We start from the raw sequence: 25,879 nt of genomic DNA on the forward strand, positions 1-25,879 counted from the left end.
TTGTTGTCTTATCCCACTGTCAGAATTACGTGACCAGCTTGTTGTCGCATCCCATTGTCAGGATTACGTGATCAGCTTGTTTGCTACATTTTGGATTCTTTCTCACTCAAACGTAAAGCATCTAAATCTGTAACCATGTTTGATGCAGTCACACCGGTGGCGCACCGTTACCACTTCCTGGTGTCATGCTAGCATGGTTGGTGACTTGAAAACATTTAAAAACAGCCAGGTTTATCAAAGAAACCCGCACGAGTCTTTCAACCGGTTCGTCATGACGATGCCTATCTCAGCTGGTCACAGACTATCTTGTCATTATTCCGGCCATCGTCTCGCGGAATCAAGTAAAGTATGAATGATTAGATGGATTTTGACGCTTTTCCCTCATCAGCGAAACTGTTGACTGCTTCATAGTTTCAGCTGACTATGATGCTGACTTTATTAATTAATCAATTATGTAGAAAGGTGACATTTGGCACTGCTCTTTGACACGGCTAGAAATAAAATACACGGAGGTTATAACGCAGAAAGCAGTCGTGTACATTGCCCAACCGTTGGTTTTGCTGCGCTTAGTTTGGGAGTTCGATAACGCCCCATCGTTGAAGGGTACAGGCTCGAGTATACCACAGTCTTGTCAGTCTATGTCAGGGTTTTATTCCGCATTTGTGAATGCTTAAAGAGAAGCAAATTAAAAGTCCTTAGCACCATTGGTTGAGCAGAATTAGGTTCGAAATATACTGTAAATTACAATATATTAGACGTCACTGGTGTAGAATTCGACCTATAATATTAACGTGGAATTTATGAATAATGACGGCTCTCTCAGTGTGAGAAGTATGAAAGTGTGTCAGACAACTGAAGTCGTTTAAACCTGCATTGTAAGGAGTATTATATTTAATCCATTATAACAGTATTAAGTATGATATCATATATACTCATTGATATTATGAGCACAGGAGTATAGTAAGTATGGCTGAAAATTTTAATTGTTGAAACTTTGGCAGGCATTGAATCCTACACTGCGATAATTCTGGAAGTGTGTCGGAAAGTTGCAGATGCTGAAATTTGAAATGTCATTGAAACTTGATCTGTGGTTAGTATGCAAGTGTGGCCGATGGTAGATTAGCAGAAAATTACAGTCGCTAAAAGCTGGACATAAAAAAAAGAAAAAAAATAATGTGGAGAAAGAAAACACGAAAACTTCGATACAAAGTGCATGGACGGCTATTTCTTCACGATACTATATATACACTTGGACCAGGAAAATGATCCGAAATAGTTACAAATTTGGTTGTTTATTCAGTCATCGCAAATAAATGTCCTGCTTCAGTAAGCTCTCGGGTGACGGAATATAGACCTACGTTTTATGACAACAATCGCATGTACCTGATCCCTTGGTAGGAAGGCAACTGCTTATCGGGTGTGGGTTTAACACCTCGTACCGCCTCTCAGCGGGCTGTATGATTTATGGTATTTAGTTCTCACATATACTAGCACTGTCAAAATGCCGCAGTACTCCTGACAATGGTAGGTGACGCTCGTCATGAGCGGCTTTTCTTCTCAAATACAATTGTTCCTGATCGTATCCTACCAGTCTTCCGGAGGTCAACACAGCCCAGTCCACTCGGACAGTAAACGTGCTCGAAGGCTGCTGGCGAAACCATTGACAACGCTGGTAAACAACATGGCGGTCGAGGGCCCACCTGTCAAGTGGCGGCCGGCAAGTTAGCTCGGGGGCTTTATTTGCTTACCGGTAGCCCCGCGCAGGTATAGTCCAGTACTTTGTCGGCTTATCGTGCCCGGCTTAGACAGACGCGCTTTTGTATGCATCATGAAACGTAACCGTACCCCTCGGCCGGGAAAGTTGGGCCACCCTGGGTTCTGTAACAGGCACCGTGAAATCACCCTGAAGCTGTAATTTTATGTCCCCAGCGGTAATTAGACAGTTGAATATGAGATAGACATCGTCATGACGAACCGGTCGAAGGCAGTAAAAGCTACGAATCCGTTACGTTACTTAGACTTGTCTTTTGAAGGGCGGCAGAAGGCCAGCAGTGAAGAGTTGAATAACGGACTTAAACCCCATGGCGGACATCGAGGTGAGTATACACATCTATATATGCACGGGTACCTGTATTACGACGTGTACGTGTACAAGTCATTGTCTGGTGGTCGTGTAATTAGCATTAAAAGGACTTGTCCATAATCTGAAGATCTAATATGCAGAATAACCGTACACAAAAATCCCAACGATCGCGTGAGAAGCTGGGTGACTTATTGGAGAGCACATGGTACATGTATACCAAATCAATAAACGTCTGATAATTGCAGTAACATCACTGCACTTTCCGTCCTAATTTTGCTTAATCCATGATTCTAGGGAGTGTTTAAATTGCTACTTTGTTAACATTTACAGGAACAGTTGGAATAATACCCTCAGTGAGGTAAACTGATTTACCTGATTTGTCGTGAATTATCAGACATATTGGCCTATGGTGGTAGGTAAAGTTTCAAAATCACAGTTTAGGCTGTCAACCGGTATGATAATATCCGAAGTCAAATTTCCAAAGACCAGTTTCATCAGTGAAATAAGAATTACAGTCTGTAACAAATGTGTCTGTAATTTTAACGCAAGATGATTACCCGGAAGTAGAAATAATGAGTACTTTCCAGTGGTACAGGAAAGACACGTTTTGTCTATCCACTGCGTTAAATTCAGTATTTAGACCACAATGCTTTGTATTTAAACATTGAAAGTACATGTATTAAGTATCTGCCATTTATGCTTTTATTGCAACTGTCCCTATGAGCTTAAACGTTTGCTGTGACATCAGGCTATTGTCTGCGCTGTTGATTATTTTTCAAGAATCTACTCTTTGAGTTTGTAGTTCGAGTGAGGAATGCGCCTTCGGTTGGTGTAAGGTAGAGCGGGATTCGAACCCATGAACACAAGCTTTGAAACATTCCAGTATCCCACTGAGTTCTCCGGGAAGATCATACAACCTTCCCCATTTAGATGACTTTTGTTGTGACGTTAATGCTTGGTCTAAGCCATCATAAGAATACCATATATGAAGGATCCATTCGTTTGAAATGTATTTTGTAATGGTCACGTTCTTCGCCGTCATTTCAAATACACCAGATGTTGCCAGTGTGAGAAAAGGCAGAGTGGCGTCATCTATTCTCTTAGGCACAAATATGAACAGCAAAACAGAGTTTGTACTAAGATGATCTGGTGGGTCTAAATTGTGGCATTCTGATTATGAACAGTTTGTATAATCTACTATCAAACTTCCCAGATTATATGTAAATTAATTAGCTTTAACCAATTCAGATTTACTTTCCCGCATAACTAATAAAAGACATAGTCATTGTCTTGCCCAGTGTATGCTCATGTAATAAGCTATATAGAGTACAACCCACAGGACTCCCAGTGGCTAAAAGCTCTAACGCTGTTGCACTATAACTTCATGTAACACCGTCACGAAAGATCAACCATTCTACGTATCATAGCGGCTCAGCGGGCAGGAAAGAGCATTCATTAATGCTATTTGTAATCTAAGCTTTTTTTATTTGTTTGTAATGACACCGCACGATTCTTGAAAAAGGGTCGATAGTTGTGACTGCAAACACGTTTAAGTAGGAGAAACAACTCGCAACAGTTGCTCGTCGTTTCTCCCCTACATAGCAGTGATATTAAAACAGTGCACTGTTTATACGGTCCCGGTAATTAGATACCGGTACATACATGTACTTTGCATACAGTCATAGATCTTACACGTTATGATTATACATCGTAATTAACGACTGATATGTTTGGCAAAATTTACGGCACCTTGAATGGAGGCACTTGATAGAAAAGCCTTGAGATAGAAGTTTTAGTACTGGCTGACTTGATTGTCCGGTCCACGTGCTTGTTAAACTGATAAAAGAAAACGTGGAAGGAACACGTGTAAGACTTTATCCACTAACGGGCTCAGTGTGCAATTTTAAAAGTTTGACATTCTTTGTCCATTCCTGCTTCTAACAAAATATGTCGCGTCTTTCAAACTCTCACCTCTTTTCCAATCATTGCACTCGAGCTCACCTTCTCTGCTCACATCTTTGTAATTTTCCGGTGGAATCTTGAATACTTTCTTCCAAATTTACTACCCTCACCCATGGAAGTAATTAACTCCCAGTCTTGAGATCACACTAGCTGCTAAAACATGATGCCGAACGCCTCGCTGTCGACAGCCATTTTTAAATGTCACGTGACCTACTGGTGCTTTTGATATGTAACTGAATCTGGTATTGAAATCCTCGAAGAAACTACGATATTTCTTTTGCCGTCTGAAGGCACGACGATAGTCTTCATGGCCTCACCCAGCAATTCTAACTGGTATTGAAACTCAATTTAAGGATGATATTATGAGGAAAGGGGAAGGGGATTTATACAAAACTGGTTGCACTGGTATTATTGCAGGCTAGCTTTTCAAAGTACGATTGTCACTTATGCAAAATTTATGAATTATTAATACAGATTGGTAAAACTTGACATGACATTCACAAGACATCGCTGTATTGATAACACAGTTCCGTGATACAAAAAATGAATAGAAACATGACGTACATTTACAGTAAACGCAAAACATGTTGGACATGTATTTAGAGAATCAATCTGAACACAAAAAGTCTGAGCATGAAAATGTAGCGAAATCCACAGTGGTTTCTATTTTTTTAATATCTAAGAATTTTTTTTTATATTTGTTTGTGGTTTTTAATACAAAAAATACGTATTCTCAACTTAGTCTTGCATTCTCAAATCTCTACATAGTAATGCGATAAAATTTACCATTCAGCACACTCAATGCACATATTTAAACAGCAGTTGGTGACTATGGAGTCATGTGGTATGACTCACTAGGCATAAAATAAATCATTGTTTTATTTATAAACGAAAGGGACTTTTTGTAAGTCGGATTCTAACGAATGATATGCAAGACAGTTTCAAAGCATAATGTAACGAATCCATGAATGATTTGAAGGGGTTGAATGCAGTTGCGCTTTAGTTGCGCATCATCTGGAAGGGAGCTACAAAGTCTTCAAATGTATGGTAATGTGTTCTTTGTTTTTTTCTTTTTTTGTGTGTCGCACATTGATCCTCACAGAAAAAAAGATGTGTACCTGTCTGGTTAACTGGGATGGTTCTCTCAAAGCACAGCCCAACTTCCACCAATTCATATATTAAAGGAAAGCAAGAAAGATGTCTCACGTGATATTCATTTAATATTACCTGTCACTTTTGTTTTTCTTTTCTGTTTACATTTGTGCAGTATTCATTTTCAGTTTTATTGATTAATGGATAATATTGTAACATTGTGCCCGTATATAAGCTGATGGTGCTATTGTCAAGAACAATCGATATAATACGCGACACAATTGTCTCCCAGTACGATAATTCACAAACCCATAGTCTATGATTCCAGTCTGAATAGACCAAAATTGGTTCTAAATGGTCGTTTCGCTCGGATAGTTACCAATACTAGCTCATCTAGACTTAGCATATTAGCGCACAGTACTCATACAGCTCGATTGCACCTCCCGCAGAGGTCATGTTAAGAAGTTCATCGATTAGTCATGCCTGACTAAGAAGCCGACACGGACGTGTTCGTTTATACAGTGTATAAGCTGTGATAGTCTGGTTTATTCGTTTGCTTTAGTCTGCGATTATAACACGGCTCAACAAAACGCATGACGTTGTTCGCTTTGTTACTTCTTGGCTAATTCCGTTCCTAGCTTTGTAGGATAACCCCTGCTGAATGTATACTGTAAATGGTAAATATGACATGTTAGCGATGTCATGACATGTTAGACATCTCATTAACCCAGATCAAACCGTGAAGACATTGAGAGATTTTATACCTCCACCGATTTAACAAACCATTTAACAGAACATAATACCAATGGTGACTTCAATAAATATATCAAACCAATAACCAAGTATAGTGCAATCGTTATAATCATACTAAACGGGCATGAAGAGATCAAATCAAATGCAGTACCTTACCAAACGAATCCCCCAAAGTAGATTAGTACTGTAGGCGGCAGTTTTTCTGTCAGCTAAACACTACGGTTGATCCACTGAGCAAGATGGCATGACAAATGTTAAGTTTTCTCCAAAGAAATGCGATTTGATAATCTCAGTATTTTTGCTTCTTATTTATTTTTTGTGTTTGATTCATAACTTAATGTCGAAATATTGATGTGGTCAAAATATTTTCCTTTTGAGTTATTATTGGCTCTTCAATACGTCAAGAAAAGTTTTCCGGAGTTGTTTTAACAATTATAGTAACTTGTTATTTTCTGTGGTCTGAAATCCTGAAGATGAAGAAAATGTAACTCTGTTACATACCGGGGGAAAAGGGGTCACAACAAAGCTGTCTGTGTTGGATTAAGTGCTATTGGTGCATGTCTTTGTGCATTCTATCTGGGCAGCAAACATCGTCAAATAGTGGCAAAGTGAAAATGCATGTAATAACGAGTGTATCTCCATTACAGCAGTGTAAACTGCTGACAATTTATTGCCTTGCACTCAACTTTGATTTTCTCCTCGTACATGTACTTGTTCAATTCTTTGAAAGTTTATGAAAAAAGAAAAGAAATTGTTCGTAAAAATTAACAAATGAAGGTCTGCTCAACGGTTCCCATCACCGGTCTAAGAATCTATACGACCTGACGACTGTCTCCCAGGACGCTATGCAGTAAAAGTCCATCATACATTCCACCGTATTATCTGGTATTAAACTATTGTATTGGACAATGAAAACAGAATCCAGGTATTAACCCGTAAGCGGATTAAAACTTGGCCAGTATAACCACAAGGATCAGTCTCGCATGAGCCAAATCCGAATATCAGCAACCTTCCCACGGCTACAGTGTACCTTGAAATCGTATAGGTCCAGACGCTATGAAGCCATTTTGCTTCCATTTTCACCCCTGCGTCAATAGAGGAGGGAACAGGAGTTAATTAGCATGGGTGCATTTCTTGAATTATATGAGTGAATTAATATTAGCTTTGTGGAACTGTCTCTAGTACAGTTACTGTTAACTTTCTTAAAATTCAGGTTTCATCTAAGCCATTCAGCATACATGTATGTTAGATGAGTTTCTGTTACTGGATCATGCCGGATCATAACTCCCAAATTTTCGTTTCCCTTCAAAACCATCTAATTCATCCGTCAATCCTCTTCTGTGGAAATGTGCTTGCTGGAGCAGCCAGTACAGAGGCTTTGAATTTGCCCCGGCTTTCTTTGATCCTGAACGTCTGACCCATAACTGAACAAGGCTAGGCAAGTTCTTCAAGTGAAGGACATAAAGCCGCTTATAGAGGGAAACGCTCATGTAGACCAACTGCCGAATCCTGCAGTATTCAGTCCATTCCGTAAAATAAGGACTCGAAGTAAATGAATCAAAGATGATCTCTAAATTAAAAAAGATATAAACAGTATAGCATCAAACCCAGGTATATTTTAACACGAAGTACCACCAGTTACGGTCAAAGCAAGCGTCCTTGGCGTACCACAATCTTGATGCGGTGTGATAACAGGTCACTGGGTACACCATGTTGGGCACAGATGGAGTCTAAATTAGAATTTAAGCAGTCTTCCGAAAACCCTAGGGCAGAATTCATTTGTTCATGAATGCGTATCAGTCGCACAAACTCATGCATTGCTATAAATGACGTTGGCCAGATATTACCGACGTTATTTATACCTTGTCATCTATACTCGCTTAACGTGTATTAATATTGTTATTGCACTGATATTGGAAAGGTATATGTAGTCATGGGTTAAGTGCTAGGTGTGTCCATTATTGGTCGTTCTCACACCCAGCCATTGATTTTCTCAATCCCTTAGCTTGTATTCGTAATCTGTCACTTCACACTTCTCAGCTTGGTTTACAGGGCAACGGAGAGTGTGCAGACTGCGTAGTTACCCACGAGTGTGTAATGGAAAAGCTCTAACTTCATAAACGGGTATACTTAACGCGTTTTAAGAGTGTCTGTGCGGAGTAGCGTGCCTCATAAATCATGCAAACAGGCCAGTCTTTCAAAGATAAGCGCACACTCTACAACCTAGAGTCTTGTTTACTTTTTAATGCCAAACGGATCGATAAGTGAGGTAACATGAACTTTATGGAAACAAACAACGCTATGCTGTTCACTAGACTGCACTGAAGTTTCAAGACCTACTTTGCTGATATCAAATACCACAGACAAGCTCTCTTGATCTTTCCACAGACCGCTTCAGGAAAGACATAGGACAGCTTTGCGTGAAGAATCGAAACAAGTTCCACACACGATACGATCAAGGCATTAAATTCATTTCCTCTGATATGATTCTAGCCAGTATGTTAAAATGCCGACATTTTAATCCGTGTAATGAATCCCATTTTAAGAGATCAAAATGGTATTAAAATGGAACTGTTACAATTTATAGACTATAAAAATATAGCGAAAAAGTTGAAATGCTCGATCTAATTTAGAATTAGACAACCTGTTGTAGAAATATGTGACTCGAACCTTTTTGAAGTTAATCAAACCTTGCAAAGGTATATGTTCAGTGAACCTTTCACACGACAACTTTTGGATTCATTTCAATACAACTGTATATATGTATATATGCTCAGTGAAGCTTTCATTCCACAACTGTTGGATTCGCTTCAGTACAACTGTATTTATGCTCAATGAAGCTTTCACACCACAACTGTTGGATTCGCTTCAATACAACTGTAAATATGCTCATTGAAGCTTTCACGCAACAACTTTCGGGCTCATTTCAAGACTACGTACACGTACGTAGTTCGCAAAAGTATCACACTCCGGCTTGTTTGCATACTATGAATTTATACCAGTATGCTTTCGAATTTACATAAATACAATAGTTTACGTAGCTCACTTCAACTGAAGGGGCCTCCGTGGCCGAGGTGGTTAGCTCGCTAGCGCGGCGTAATGACCTTTCACCAATTCGGTCGATGTGAGTTTAAGTCAAGCTAATGCTGGCTTCATCTCCGACCGTACTTGGAAAGGTTTGCCAGCAACCTGCTCGGTTTCCTCCGACCATAATGCTGGCCGCCGTCGTATACGTGAAATATTCTTCAGTGCGACGTAAAGCCCCAATCAAATTGACAGAATAAATAGCTTCAACTGCAATTCTCGGAAACGCTTCGGGTTGTTTGCAAAACTATCGAGTGGTGATGCTGTCCACATTTATTGACAAATGTCACTTGTTATTTATTTGCTTTATAACTTTTATTTACCTATTTCTCCATGTCTTGAAGTATCTGGTATATGGGATGTGACTTTTGCGCACTATAAACATATACATCATATATATTTTGGACATTTTGTGGTTGAATATTTAGGTTGCCATCGTGTAGGTCAGTTCATTATTTCTGCTCGTCACGAGATGTTAAGTACAAGGCTGACCGAAGAACAGCAGCAATGAATCATCCAGTGATCAACAATGGAATCGATTCTTACGTGAATCAACTACCCTAGTTCGATTTAGTTGTGACGTGTTGAGTGTGACAGTTCGATGTATATGTTAGCACGCATGCAGTTTCTCGATAGAGATTGATAGAGTGCCCGATGCCTTGTATCGACACTCCCCTGAGACAGGTTCCTAACATGTGATCGTCGATAAACCTTTGGCCAAACCTTATCTGTAATCAATCAATTGTCAGTGGATTTGACAGGCAGATGCAGTTGGGCCAGTAAGAACTAAGGGTAAATGATTTAAAATTTCAATCCCAAAACTGCAATTTCTGGAAAATATCTTTAAAAGATATCACATTTTCAAAGTGCAATATCATCTTACCCTACAAACAAACTTCAAAAGTTTTAAGACCAGTGGAATTCTCAGAATCAGGCAAAATGTGCAACTTAATCATGGAGAAATTTTATCATTATAATCAAATAGATGGATTCGCTCCGTTGATGAGTAGATAAACAACACAACACAAACATAGAGTAACAGGGTTGTGGGTTGTGGGATGGAAGAATTGTGCAGTTTTCAACTAGAAAGCTCTGTATATACGTTTGATTATACATGTAACTTATTTGTATCTGAACGTTAAAGTTTATAAAGTCTTAACTTAAACTCTTGTGATGGTACTTAGTGGCATATGTATTAAATACAATATAGAGTACTGCTAATTTGTTCTATCGAGAACATAATTCTATACGTTGTTCTAAAACGACATTAAGTTTATGGAACCTGCACGAATACTAGTGTAGGTTGACAGCTATTTTGCAAAAGTTCTCGACAAGAATCAATCCTGATTGATATATGCAGTTACGATGTCAGTTTCATGGAGCATATGTATTGCAGACTGCAGCTCAGTTGTTTGGATTTCACATTGCGTTCAGCATTATTTTGGGCATATGAAGTCAATAGAATTAAATTTTGAAAATTCCCTGTTCGTGGTTAGGATATATTTTTATTTATTTGTTTTATATATTGGTGTCTTAACCTGTACTCAAGAATATTTTACTTAATATATCACAGCGGCAAATAGAGCCCCAGGGAAACCCACGGCCATCCGCGGGTTGCTGCAGACGTTCCCACTTACAACCGGAGAGGAAGCCAGCATGTGGTGAACGTGAACTCACCGCGGCCGCATTGGTGAGACTCTTGTCATTCTGCAGCGGTAGCTCGCTAACCACTCGGCCCCATGAGGTCACGGCTAGGATTGAACCATCAGGTCGTGTGTTTGACGATTCAAAAACAAATGTCTAAACCAGTCAACTACAGCCCACTCTGGTCCTATATTATAAACGCAGAGTGCATGTTGTGTTATAAGTAGGAAATGGCCTATGTAAGGTTGCTCGGTGGTACAAGAATGTTGGAACGGTCACAGAAATGAGCCAGTGTTTGCGTCTTCTATCCTAACGTCTGCATGGGCTACAATAGGACAGGAGTAAACAGCTGTCGGTAAATTCAAAAGAACTTTGAGAAATTTCATATTAATAATCTTCCGATCCAGTTCCGGATGAAAGACGGGATTATCTCTCGTTGGCCTATACGTCAGACGCTGAAGAATGCCTGAATGCGTGAAGAATACCGTAAACATATTGGTAGGAATTGACATTTAAATGAACGGGCGTTCACCGATTTGAATTGCATCCTTCGCTGTTTGCTTGGATGACTTTTGAATAACATGAATTAAATGGTGTTATTAGTACCTCTGTACTGGTAACAAAAGTTTGTGTTCCAAGTTTCAAGGAATATTATCTTGATAACAAGTGGTCTTTCTTCAAACCGGTTCAGACGACGTTATATTTTAAATACGATAAAGGCTGAAAAAGATCTTCACCACGAAGCTTTTGCATGGGTATTGATCAGTAAGGCACCACGTTCTGGAAAGGTTCGCCCACTGTTACTAACGCCCTATTCTCTGTCAAATGCAATGTTGTGTAAATTATTTAGGTTTTTGTCCCTATGGTAGAGATGTCTTAGATTTCACAATGGGGAGAATTTGTTGTTTTGGCGGGATAGTGGTTTGTTAAGATTGACAGATGGATTATGGGCGTAATTCTGTGTCGTGGTTATGTTTCATGCGGGCCAAAAGGGAAACTGACACATATCGTCAATGGTTCTTTCTTTTTCTAAAGGGTTTCGTTGACGTCTGTTCTCTCACATTGTGATGTTATGCTCTGCCATGACTCTACTTTAAAAGGAAGGGTCAGGAGAGTATATAAATAACACGGCTTTGCAGGATTGTCATGGTTTTGGAAATTCAAAGCTTCTAGCGAGAAATTTTGCGATTTTTACACGCATTTATTTAAACCCAGAGCCAGACAATCGGAGAATTTATCTAGGTGGACTGGTTTTTCCATTCTGAGACATCAGTATGTTTAATCAAAAGTATAGTTTTTCCTGTTCGTTAATGCAGTCCACATTGGATGTGACGTGGAACAATCTGAAATTTCCGTGTTGCCTTCTAGTGTGATAGAAGGCGATATAAAGTCGATGAAGCACAAATCCCACGTGAATTTGTGGCCTTGAAATGTTGACTAACTGTAACAAAGTCAACTTATCGCATGCAACAACTTCCATTTCGCATGCAACAACCTGTATTTCGCTTGCAATAACCTGCATTTCGCATGCTACACTCAGCATATCACATATCATCTAATATTCCCACTGTATAAACCGCTAGCTTCAGGCTGTTCTGGTGTACCGTTTTGTGCAGAGCAATGTATCGAGCATCACTAACGAAGTAAACAATACACTTGTATAAAATGTCACGAAATCAATGCGATTACGTCAAAAAGACTTCCCTGAAAGCGGACTGTGAATGCCAGTCAGGTTGTCAAAAGTATATGGTTATTTATAGATCAGGCATGTTTGTTTTTACCGTACAATGTTTTTCCTGGGTAGAGTTACTCTAGCATTAGCCATGTGATATGAAAAATCGACGATCGCTCACTGATGGTAATCGTCCGTGCGCTTCCTTTTAATCAGCATCTCGATCGTATTCTGTCGTAAAGTTGTTATGAAGCTAAAGGCTGCATTCAAATCCGTCTACCTAACCTGTATTAATTATAGGTTAAATTTTGCGAATTTTCTATCGGGACAGTGGATCTCATATGTTATGCCTGTATAGGAGGACAGTTCAAATGAAAGCGGGGCATTAACATCATTTTGTTGAAGGTGAAATTCCTCAGCGACATTTTTCATAAGATAGATATCAACAACCATATGTACATACATTCGACTTTAACAAAGAAAAACGGTGAAAATTTGAAGTCCTCACGACACTCATGAAAATGAAATAACATAAAATGACAATGAAATAACATAAAATGAGCTTTTTCTGGAATAAGGTGTGGAAACAGACTTAAATGGGCACAGCCGTGTTTTTCTGATATGCTTGGTAATTCAAGAAATCAATATTTAATCTAGAGCTCTTACGAGACAGCGCGATACGCCATGTTTAAACAACAGGAAACATGATGTTGCGTCACTCGTACCCCACGCATGCAAATGTATTTAAAATGCCAACTTGGGTTTGGGTGACGTAAACGGAAACAGCTGCGTTCTCGGGTTACATAAAGATAGCTCGCTCCTAATTGATCAGAAATGATAGCATGGACGGGCGCTTTCGATTTTCTTATTGTGTGCGATTTGGTTTACTTTAAAATGCGACATACCAGGTCTTACAACATCTTTTTTACAACAAAAACAAAAAGTCGTGCTCTTTTATCGATGTATATCCAATTAATATGGTATTCTTTTCTTTTAATCACAGGCCGAGGCAAACACCCACTTAGTCACTTCTCATTTGACAAACCACGTGACTATCACGAGAAACTGCGAGAAGACATTGACAAGTTGTTTGAAGAGGAAGATTTGAAAGTTCACGGCTCTCCGGCATGGGTTTGTGAGGCAAGTCGAGAAGTCACCCATGGTGGAGAGTCACCTCTAATTGTCAACAAATTCTTAGCCGCAAGCCGGGTATGTTTCATTTTTAAATGATAATGTAGATTCGCACACAAGGGCCTGCGTGGCATCTGTGCATAATATTGTCGCTGTCCTTATTAAATTTTAACAACAGCGACAATTGGAATGTTTAGAAACCAGCAACTTTATAACCCTTGCAACCTTTATATTTGTATACTTATATGTATTTAAAAACAATGTACCTAAAGTATATGACATATAATCGTGCTCTTGTCACCTTTCACAAAAAACCTGTTATTCTCAAACTCTGAAACTATAGAAACTCTTCCTTTTTAGGTGGAGCCACCGCGCAGCGCTCAGTCTCGGCGAAGTGCAAGATCCGCGAGAAACAGCAAAACTCCTCCACCGAAGAAAGAAGGCGTATTGTATTATCGGCCAAACCGGACTCACCAGTACTTGACCTCTACCGAGTTGAAGGACTGTTCACAGGGAGAATCTAACATCAAATATGGCCGACCGACCAGAACTACGTGAGCACCATTGGTGTAAATTATTATCTGTGAAATCGACCATATTACGTTACAGAATTTATTGCTTGTTTGTTTGCAATTAATCACCGCTTTCCAAATGATTGCATTAAAGGAAACCGGACCCTATGATGATGCATGTTTAAATAAAAGGAAATTTGTAAAGATTTTCTAATTTTTTTCTATGATCAGCTAATGTCTCCTTGTCATGATGCAGTACTATTCAGTTTGACCTCATCCATTGTGCATGAGATTGTGTGATGTTAAGGGAATAAAAACATTAAGTTCATCTGCACCCACATGTAAAACCTGTGTAATTCACTGATATGATGCAACAGTGAGATATTTTCTTTCATATGCCTAATTCAACACATTAGACTAGAAAACCGAATAGCAACCAAAAAGATATGTTCACCTTTGAAAGATTGCAAAGAATTTTCTTATTTTTTACTTTCTTCCTCGGAAGGTTGCTCCGTGCTCGTCAAAGGAGTAATTCGGCTCCCATCAACGCGTATGAAGTCAGACGTGAGATGATGAAGCGTACGTAAGCGCGTGATTGCCGTTTTTTCCAATTAATTCTCAAACCAAACTCACATTTATCTGTTGATTTGTATTGTTTGAGTCATGACAGGCCTGCCCACTGACATCTTTTGTTACCATTACTGACACAATTACTAATTCTTAAAATGCAAAAAATCTGACTTACCTACCGACAGAGAGACCAACAGACCGACCGAAAGACAAACAGACAGACAGAGAGAGCGCCAGACGGCAACATATAGTGCTGATTATCACAGTTAATAACGTTTATCCATTAAATGTTTCAGGAGCCGAGGAGCGCAAATCAAAGAGTTACCTTAACAATAAGCAGGAGTGAGTACTCATTACCTAACTAAATTTGTTTTAGTATATCTGCGTCTTTATGTGAATGAAATAAATCCTTAATATAATAATAATAATAATAATTGCAATAAACAAGAACGTATTTTGATACAAAATACATATTTTCCATGCTATTTTTTGCAGCGTTCTGAACATCTGGGCTGGATTTGGAGAGAGCCAGCATTCCTGGCTCATAGGTGCGCGTTACAATAGGTGAGGTCACTTTTTTATTCAAACTCAAAGTGAAACCCCATAACATCATGACCGATGATTCATGTGCCAGGGGGGACTACTCTAATGTCACTGAGAATAACTGGCTTTGCGTCGGTAAAAATCATGTCATATTTCAAAACAGCAGGTTTGCCTCGAGATCGCCTAATATTCTTCACCTGTACGACTTTTGACTCATTTTGTCCACGATACCAGTGGATTGATGGTGAAATAGCGCAAGGAATGCGCAAGAATGAATGGAATTAGTAGACCTACCCGAATCATATACCATGCTAGTAGGCCTACATGTATACAATTTGTCGACAATCAAATCATCAAGTTATGCAATGTGCAAAGACGTCGTTGTTGTTCTTGCAGCTGTTTGTTGTTGCTGAAGCCGGTGTTCTAATTTTTCTTGGTGGTTTGGTTTTGAAACGCGCACTTTTTCTTTTGTCTTGTTAACTCAGTATCACCAAAAGGTTGATGACAGTGTTTTTCATACTGTTTTCATCTTAAGGGCTCATTACGTGGATGCCAAGAGTTTCAGTCTGTACGGAATGTACATGCCGAGGAACAACCCGATGGGCTGCTTCGCTACACATTCCATGGCCAGCCTAGTGAAAGATTTTGACGAATTCAGTTGCCCGTCAGCGCCTCCTGGTGAGCGAAACCTGCAACAAATGATTTACCTGTTAATGCGAAGTTTACATAAGGTTTAAATTTATTTATTTATTTGATTGATGTTTTACGCCGTACTCAAGAATATTTCACTTATACGACGGCGGCCAGCATTATGGTGGGTGAAAACCGGGCAGAGCCCGGGGGAAACCCACGACCATCCGCAGGTTGCTGTCAGACCTTCCCACGTACGGCATAAGGTTTAAAGGCACAAATGCCAAATAGGACACACCTTGTGTGTTTCTTAAACAGGCGTATTAAAACTCTGTTAGAAGTACATCCAATAAAAGGCAAAAACATTTAGAATGTCTTTTTAATTGAGTATGTCAATACTTAAGTCGAAAACGAAAAACATCCATAAGCTGGCGCACTGGTGTTGTCTTAAATTTTAAGTAGTGAAAAGATTAAAACTCTTCGATGTCAGCGATATGGCATACAGAAACATTTATAAATAGAAGGCAGCTAAAAGAGCGTCCGAAGTAATCACATCAAATTTCTACCTTACAAATACCCATGCTTCGTGTTTGTAGACACGCCACGTAGTGACGATGAAGGGGAGATAGCTCCTAACTACGCCCAAAGAGTTCGCAGCGCTCCTGTGGTAAGAAAACTTCACATCAGCTCGTCGCCACCCACGGCCAAACAGGCATGGAGCGAGTCTGCGACGTCTGATGCGGAGGTCACACGAGATCCCGAAACTGCGAAGCAAAACAGTGAACGGATGCCAGAGGAAGTAGCAACTAAAGCAGAGGGTCTCAACGTAAAGGGTGAATGAATATCCTGTGTTTCTCTCGTGTTAATATAATTGAATTTGTTTTCTGCTCATTTGGAACATTTCCCAAAAAAAAAAGAAAAGAAAAAAAAAGGGAAATAACATTTTCTTCACATGAAAGCAGCAACCACATTCAGATAGTTTTGCAAGTCCTCTTTTTCTAAGGAAATGAATAAATCATGAGTAATACTATTGTTCGTAACAGATCTACATGTGTATTCTAAATATAATGATCAGAATGCGAGTCACATTTCTCTTTACCTTTGTCAAACTGATCACCGCATTTGCTAGGTCAACAGCAGCACATCCCTTAAAGGAGCATGAAACAAAGCAAAAACGTGTAAGTATATTTGCATAGCGGACAGCGAGCTGGGTTGGTAGAGAGAGGAAGTGGATACTGGAGAATAATGACCCATATTTCATTGTGTTTAATTACTTTTTAATGGGTATTTCCAAAAACAGAAACTGCCGCGTTTATGTTGTCCATCTATTATCAGAGGTTATGACGAGGTTATTCATCTAAAATTAATAAATTAGTCTGTTTTTTTCCATTTTAGGTAGCCGACTGTTCGCCCCTCGTGTGGAGTCCGCAAAGCGATCTGTGTTACCCACTGTACAGGGCAGGTCGTGGCGGTCTCCCCGACGGAGACAGACGACTGAGGAAAGTATGATGTCGCATCCTCCCCCACCCACGCCGATGGGACTGGCGTCATCGAATCAGAGGGACCCCACGGAGAGCATAAAGTTAGAGGATCTCATCACGAAACGATCTTACAGTGGGCGAGGGCCACTTTCTGACAAATCGCCCAGCGAACAGAGCAAAGATGACCATAGGCTATCGGCACCGAAGAAAATCAAGCCGATTTTAGTAGACAGATCCGTTAATGTTCCATCGGTGTCTGGAGACTCTACACAGCTTGGCGTGAGACCACAAAGTGGGGTAGGACGTGTTACGGGAGTGTCTGCGGAGACGCCACCGAAGGTGACACCGGACAAAGAAAACGGAGAAAAAGATAGCGTTAGGCTTGACTTGGAACGGACGGAGGAAACCGCACTCCTCGACCGAGAAGTGCCCACAAACTCTCCAGAAGGAACGGTACATGTGACGTCACCGTGTAGTGATGGTAACGAATCACAGACAGGAAATGACCTTTTGGTGTCTTGCAATCCAACGAAAATAAATCATTCGGAGATGATAATGGAAAACGAAACGCAGAAACTAACAAATGATAACGTGGTTTTCTTCATAACGGAAAAGGGTGAAGCAAAGGCCGACGGGGAGAATTCGACGGGGTCCGAAAAAGAATTGCAAAATCTTGTTGACGACGATTTGGAACCTTCTGTAGAGGAAGCAGGCATGGTTAGCAACAGGTATAGCGATGGCAGGTCGCAGAAAACCGTCAGTGCTGAAGACATCACAGTTGATTCAGAGAAGGACACTGCAGAACATGAGGATGACAACGTAACTACGTCACCGATAATACACGTCAAGGTAGACATATCGAGAAACGCTTATCAGTAGAATGGAATTGTATATGTATGTGTATTTTTGGTCAAATATCATGGGGATGTCCTTCTGATCAAAGCATTAAGGTTAAAGACTGTTCCCTGGCGAACTGTAGAAATGCCCTTACATTTATGCGACAAGAGACAAGTGTTTTCTACTAAACATTAGACAAATGACATAAATTCGGTGAAGACATAAAAACATGCATTATATTGAAATAAATTTCTCGTTCTTTAAATACCATTAACATAGAATCTCATATGTGACCATGGATAAGATGTACCCGTATTATAAACATAATCTATTTAAAGGTGTTAAATACGTACAAGGCAAAATGTTTCCATCTCATTAGTGAATATCGTCTATGGCTTTCATGTGTGAACCAGACGTCATGGCAAAAGATACGCCCAACCATTACTCATACAGTTGAAACAACACGTGACGATTCATTCTGCAATTTTTTTTTTACTAAAGGGAAAACTATAAATTTTAACATGTTGACTTTTGTGGCATGGTTAGTTCAAATTGTTTGTGATAATTCTCTGATTATAGCACACATCAAAGACTGGCAGTTTTTAGCTTCAAGGCTTCCGGTGTATTAAGCTTTTAAAATCGCTATCCAGTGTTGGACTGAAGTCGTAGCTGGCCATGTAAAATGTACCCTAGGGGCATAATATATGATTTTGCGATACATCTAAGTGTCTATATAATGTGGCCACTGCTTAGTGCACGGTTTCTTTTGTGACAACATCTGGACGTAAATTTTGTTACACTCTCTCTTATTGGTTACTATATGTATATATCTTCATGAATGCCGACCTGTTGGATGCAGATGTAACTAAATTTAGTCTGTTGCCACGCTCTCGTCATGTTGTGAAAATGCTGAAAAGAAGTTCATACGATTTTAACCTCCTCTTTCTATAGATATACCATGTCCTTTTCGAAACGCCATTAAAAAAACTACCACCATGCCCTTTTCACGATGAAGATCGAAAACAGGATTAGATGGTAAGCATACAAAAATAGCTCTATACTCATCATTGAACACCGACATAATCTTGTAAGGTCAGATACCAGTACATTTTGTGGCTCGTCTAGTGCGCACTGATATGACAAAGTATTGATGACTACAGGTACTAAAATACACGATTCGGAATTAGAGTGTGCTTGTTATAAAGCAAACGAATTGCATGACGACTAATAATTTTAATGATCGCAAAACCGAACCAATGTCTCGTGGAGGCTTAATTGTGTACTCTGTGAAAAACTACATCTTATAATACCTTTCATATGTGAGATTCCGGTCAGCATTGCGCTTTAGCTCGCGTAATTGAAAGCTGCACACTCCAGCTGGAGAATCCTTCTGACAGAAGCAAACGGAATACACCACAGACTTAGAATTAATGGAAGTAGCCTAAATATAGTGTTTTGTCCTTTGCAAGAAATGATACATTGTGTTTCAATACATCACCTGCATAAATAGATAATCTACATTGTTATCAGTGCTGTATTTTATTGCTCTAATCATCCCAATCTTTTCTTGTACTCGCGTCAGTTTGATGTCCTCAACCGGTACTCTCTCTAATACTAACGTCCTCTTCTCTCGAACCTAATTTTCTTATTCCCACATTCTCTCCAGTTAAAGTGCTCTCATCGTACATTCGTGATTTGAAATGTGTGCCTATTTCTGTAATGTAGAGTGTGAGTGCCCTCAGAACTGAATCGCTGAAATCCTTTGCGAATGAGACAGAGGCAAAATGAATTAAGGAGATTCCTTTGTGCTACAAGATCACGTAGGATGTTAAATAAATGAACAACAATACTACTACTTAATTCAAGGAATTTCTTTTCAGGCAAATAAAGTTTTCTTGTATTGTTGTTATGCAACGAAAGATGGGTTTCAAGCCAACCTGACAAAATCTACATTTATGGATCACTCAATATTTGTTTTTGTAAATATGTATTTATTTGATTTCTGTTTTACACCATACTCAAGAATATTTCACTTATACGATGGCGGCCATTTTTGTAAATAGGAGATAATTGTTGATGTTAAGTTTTTCATTTATATAAAAAAAGTGTGTTTTTTCCTCTGTGATTCGAGAACAGTATTTCGCTTTATATTCAGTAACGGCATTAGTTTTCATGACAGGGTTCCATTTCCTGTATCGGCCTTAGTTTTCACGCCAGTACTTCGCTATGTCTTCTGAATTGGCATCATAGTTTTCCTGCCAGTATTTCGCTGCGTCTTCTGTATTGTGATTAGCCTTCGTGCCAGTACTTCGCTGCGTCTTCTGTATTGGGATTAGGCTGCCTGCCAGTACTTCGCTACGTCTTCTGTATTGGGATTAGGCTGCCTGACAGTACTTCGCTGCGTCTTCTGTATTGGGATTAGCCTTCATGCCAGTACTTCGCTGCGTCTTCTGTATTGGGATTAGCCTTCATTCCAGTACTTCGTTGCGTCTTCTGTATTTGTGATTAGCCTTCGTGCCAGTTCTTTGCTGCGTCTTCTGTATTGGGATTAGGCTGCCTGCCATTACTTCGCTGCGTCTTCTGTATTGGGATTAGCCTTCATACCAGTATTTCGCTGCGTCTTCTGTACTGGGATTAGGCTGCCTGGCAGTATTTCGCTGCGTCTTCTGTATTGGGATTAGCCTTCATGCCAGTAGTTCGCTGCGTCTTCTGTATTGGGATTAGCCTTCATGCCAGTATTTCGCTGCGTCTTCTGTATGGGGATTAGGCTGCCTGCCAGTACTTCGCTGCGTCTTCTGTATTGGGATTAGCCTTCATGCCAGTACTTCGCTGTGTCTTCTGTATTGGGATTAGCCTTCATGCCAGTACTTCGCTGTGTCTTCTGTATTGGGATTAGCCTTCATGCCAGTACTTCGCTGCGTCTTCTGTATTGGGATCAGTTTTCATGCACTCAGAACATTAATCTGTTAAATTTACCAGAAAGCCTGTTATTTGAGTGATGCTAGAATGTAATCTGTTATTGCAGCAGATTATTCTGTCAAATGTAACACTCATATCCTCCGTGGCTCAGTCGGTTAGCGCGCTAGCGCAGCGTAGTGACCCAGAAGCCTCTCACCAATGCGGTCGCTGTGAGTTCAAGACCAGCTTATGCTGGCTTCCTCTCCGGCCGTACGTGGGAAGGTCTGCCAGCAACCTGCGGATGGTCGTGGGTTTCCCCCGGGCTCCGCCCGGTTTCCACCCACCATAATGCTGGCCGCCGTCGTATAAGTGAAATATTCTTGAGTACGGCGTAAAACACCAATCAAAAAAAAAAAAAAAAATCATATTCTAATATTAATTCGAAATAACCATTCTGTTAGACTAACAGAATATTAGGTTGAACATGACACAATATTGTGTTATATATAATAACAGAATATGTTCTAGCATCACCCAGGCAACACACTTTTTGTTAAATTTAAATGAATAATTTTTGAGTGTGCTGGTACTGCGCTAGGTTTTCAGTATTGTTGTTAGTTTTGATGTCAGTGTTAGGCTATGTCTTCTGTATATTGCTATTACAGTGTTCATACCAGTATTAGTTGACGAGAATAAAGATTGAAAGAGAAATTCTCAGTTTTTTTTTTTATTATTCCATTCACTGTATTCTGTCCGATTGGCTAAGACCTATGTCTTTCAATCGCTGAAACACACCAGGTGAGGTTTCAATGCTGGAATTGAACACGGAATTCTGTTCACATGAATTCCCTCGATCTCAAGGTTTTTGGGGCCTTGATGACGCGGGTGACCGTTTCTACAGTCTTTAAGTCATTCAAGACCTCTGGTCTTTCACCAATATGGTGCGCATATCTGTAGATCACATGTGGGAGAGTTCGTCAGTAACTTGCAAAATGTCGGTGGTTTACCGCGGGCACCCAGGTTTCCAACGGAAATGCGAGGGAGTAATGACAAGGGAGGCAGTGTTTCATTGTCGATATATTTATAATGCGGCCTCACTAAAATACATTTTAGAGAACACAAGACCACAGAGAATAAAACCAGAGCAATGACGACAGTGTGATAAGAAATAATCACTCTCTAATCCATCCTCTTGTAAACTTTCCTCACTTGGACATAATACCTGAAAGATTTGCTTGCTTTTTGCCATGAATGTGCATGTCACATGTACCATTTTGTACCATACCCACACAACGTTACGAGCACGTAATAGCCATGGTGCCTACATTGCTGATTGCTATGATGGCTACGTGCTCGTAACGTTAAGAAGGCTTCGTGCAAGCGGGTCCTGGTAGCTCCGTGGCCGAGTGGTTTATCCTCTACGCTCGATTATACAACTGACCAATGAGGTCGTGCAATTAGAATATAGTTTTCAACATTCGTATATAAACTACAGTTAATCCACTAAGAGATGTTCTCAGTCGAAAATCGCAGTTCGGTCTCAAAAAAAAAAAACCCTAAAACACCTATCCCTCAAAGGAATAAATGAAATAGTGAGTGCTTGGGGTTTAATATCGTACTTAACAATTTTTCAGTCATATGACCACGAAGAAGTCCTCAGAGAGTATGTAATTTGCCTCCTTGTTGCAGGAAGGGTTTTCAGCGCTCTTTTATCAAGTCATGAGATCACTTACGGCAAGTAAGGCGCCCCGCCCGAGCCATTATACTGATACGAGTCAATCAGTCGTTGCACTATTTCCCGGCTGAACGCCAAGCGAGGAAGTTCCTTTTAAGGTCTTAGATGTGACCCGACCCAGGGTTGACCCTGGATCTACCGCCTCCCGAAGCGAACGCTCTACCAACTGTGGCATCGGGGCCATTAGCTGTATGAGAGAAGCAGTCATCAATTTTCATTGATTCATGCAGAGAAGTTTATATTTTAGCGCCAACACGTCAGAGGGTCTTTCAGCAACCTGCGGCTTGTCGTGGGTTTCCCCGGGCTCTGCCCGGTTTCCACCTACCATAATGCTGGTCACCGTCGTATAAATGAAATATTTTTAAGAACGTCGTAAACCACAAATCATATGAATAAATCAAAATTTAGCGCCAACAAGAGCAATTACCATCCTGTTCGTTTAAGCGAGGCCTCGGCCCTTGTGATACAAATCATGCAATTCAGTGTGTAGGACTGACAAGATAAAAGATGTGGTACAATGGTTACCGCGTCATAACCATGACTCCATAAAAATATAATATTTGCATATTGTTTTAGACTCATACGTGGGTTATGCATGTTGAATAAAATATTCTGGGAAGAAGTTGCGAGCATCTACGCGTAAAGTGTTTATTTGTACATACTTTCCGACCTTGGGCATGCCAGGGCCGTTCTTACAGTGGATACAAATATTAGTAAGTTATTGCAATCATATAAATAATAGTCTACTTGTTAAAAATGATATGCTTACATAACGACTTGACAGACGTCATGTCATTATAACACATTCTCACTGGTTCGGTTTCCATCAGTATTATTTATATTTATATAGTATTAGTCCTTGAAGAACGTATTTGACCCAAGAGCCTCGCACCAATGCGGTCGCTGTGAGTTCAAGTCCAGTTCATGCTGGCTTCCTTCCCGTCGTACGTGGGAAGGCCTGCCGCAACCTACGGATGGTCGTGGGTTTTCGCCAGGCTTTGCCCGGTTTCATCCCACCATAATGCTGGCCGCCGTAGTACACGTGAAATATTCTTGAGTGCGGCGTAAAACACCAATCAAATAAAGAAGTCAATCAATAACGTATTTATAATCTGAGAATTGCAACGTTATAAGGACTGACAATTCGTCAAAGAAAAAAAAACTGTTGTTGTAGAAGAGGTTCGTCCTTAGTTTATTCATAAATTTATATGATTTACAAACAACGATGTATATATACTTGAAGCCGTATTTTTACCGGACTTACCAACCTTACCACACTCATTCTGAACGGGAAAAAAAAACACCCATAGCTATCCGGTCCTGAATCAAAATTTAAATCGTATCAAGTGTGACAAATCCTAGTCTGGTTTTTTAACAAACAGAAAATAATCGGACCTAAGCTAGCGCACGTGCGGGTGCTTCTCAGGTTACCGCGGCCCACGGGTACGTGACCTCGACAAGACTGTCTCGCAGATTAACGAGATAACGAGAGTTAATTGTACGGTAAGCGATTCCCGGAACGTGGCTACCACCTGCATGAACTGCATGTGCATGCTTGTTGAATGCGTCTGATCGACAAATTTTGATTGAAAAAAAAAATAGCGAAGATAATCAGAACCAGTCTCGTTTCATGCTTCGTGAGATGTTAAAATCTGAATTAAAGTTTTGCAGCTTTATTGATATTTTGACATGTTAGAGACGTCATCTACTTGGATAAGTAACCCTGACTCAACCACGCGAGATAGAATTATAAATAATTCATTGATTGATCAGTGCTATATGAACAATGTATAGGTCTACAACCCAAACTTCCGTACGTGTGATCTTTCACTAATAATATAAAGTCTTACTTTAAAAAAGTTTTTACTTTTCAAAAGTGAAGTCTACTTTTTACTGATAAGTAAGGTCGAACCATGTGGTTTATGGACACTAAGGAAGCTATAGCGTAAACCTTTATACAAATTAAGAGAAATATTTTTTTGGCAAGGTAGTTTTTGTACCTGGCGGCACACAATGTCGTAATGGCATTCAACACTAACCCGCATCTCCTAGGCAACAGAGCAGAGCGCGCGCGGGCAGGTGTGCGGGATGGACCAATAAAACCGGTCCGGTCAGAGGGCGGTCACGTGGTGTAGACGTGCTCGTCTGTTCGGTGTCTTCAGTCCAGGGACACGTCTGAGAGATCAAAATTAAAGCCACAGTTCAACACGTGACGCTGCTCCAGCGATCTTGTAATTAAATCTCTAATTAATGCCTGTCGGCGCTGGAAGATAAACTTGTCTGCCGAAGAACAGTGAAAAAGGCCAACACTGGCTGATGAATATGGCAAATCTACCTCCACCCCATGTTTAAAGACTTGCTTTATTGTTATAACGGTACTTCAAACAGGCTATCAAAGCAAATGGACATCACAATCGCACTGGTATAAAAACACCTTTCTTATAATAACGCGCCTGGTCAAATCCTTGCAGGGGTTTATAGCGCTACTGCTCATAAAACATTTGAAGAGAAAAATATCTGCAGCGGCAAGAAGGATGGTGTATTTAAAACTGTAATATAACCAAAGCCATTGATTCAGCATAAAAGTGCCGAAAAGCTTTAATGCACATGTATGTCCTAGAGAAAGTGAACTGTTTCAGGTTTACCTAAAATAAAACACAGCCAGTCCAAATGTCAATATGAAATATAGTTCCTAATGACTATAAACACAGCAGGCCTACCAAAATTACACGACAATATTAATAGGTTAGTGTTGTTTTTGCATACAGCATACACCAGTCATATCTCCGAAAAAAAATATCATCGCAACTGTGAAGGGGGTGGGGGTGGGGGGTGGAGGGGGGAATCACTAAATAAATATATACTTTTGTTTTTGTCATAGATACACCTAGTTACATAACATTTTCTATGGTAACTATATATTACTTCATTGTATGCGTCCATTGAGCAAAGGGCGATGTTTGACATGTAAAACTTTCGCAGGCTAAGTTTGTTGTATATATACAATAAATGGGGGGGGGCATGTGTCCTTATCTGTATACCTTGTCGCCACTTTAAGCTAGAAATACAAGTACCAGTGCCTAGAATAAAAAGTAGGCTACTCGAATGGAAAACAACGCAAATGCATCAATATCATTTTGATTGACAAGGATCATTATTATTATCCATATGCCCTCTGGGTGACTTCGCAGGTTGTCTGAATTATTAAACTTCATATACAGAATTTTTCAATTTTTTGACAGCACCAACTAT

At 40.0% G+C, this 25,879-nt stretch overlaps 1 protein-coding gene across 1 annotated transcript; it reads left to right on the top strand.

The window, feature by feature from the left end:
- The first annotated feature begins 1,680 nt into the window (after positions 1 to 1,680).
- LOC135479276 (uncharacterized) lies at positions 1,681 to 20,596 on the top strand. Its single transcript, XM_064759095.1, has 9 exons — positions 1,681 to 2,096; positions 13,294 to 13,499; positions 13,782 to 13,975; positions 14,439 to 14,512; positions 14,800 to 14,845; positions 14,999 to 15,067; positions 15,582 to 15,724; positions 16,273 to 16,509; positions 17,072 to 20,596. Exons 1-9 carry the CDS (start codon positions 1,967 to 1,969, stop codon positions 18,034 to 18,036), a joined length of 2,064 nt encoding a protein of 687 aa, XP_064615165.1. The 5' UTR covers positions 1,681 to 1,966; the 3' UTR covers positions 18,037 to 20,596.
- Positions 20,597 to 25,879: the final 5,283 nt, after the last annotated feature.

This window comes from Liolophura sinensis, chromosome 12, assembly GCF_032854445.1.
Source record: "Liolophura sinensis isolate JHLJ2023 chromosome 12, CUHK_Ljap_v2, whole genome shotgun sequence".
Taxonomy (NCBI): Eukaryota; Metazoa; Mollusca; class Polyplacophora; order Chitonida; family Chitonidae; genus Liolophura; species Liolophura sinensis.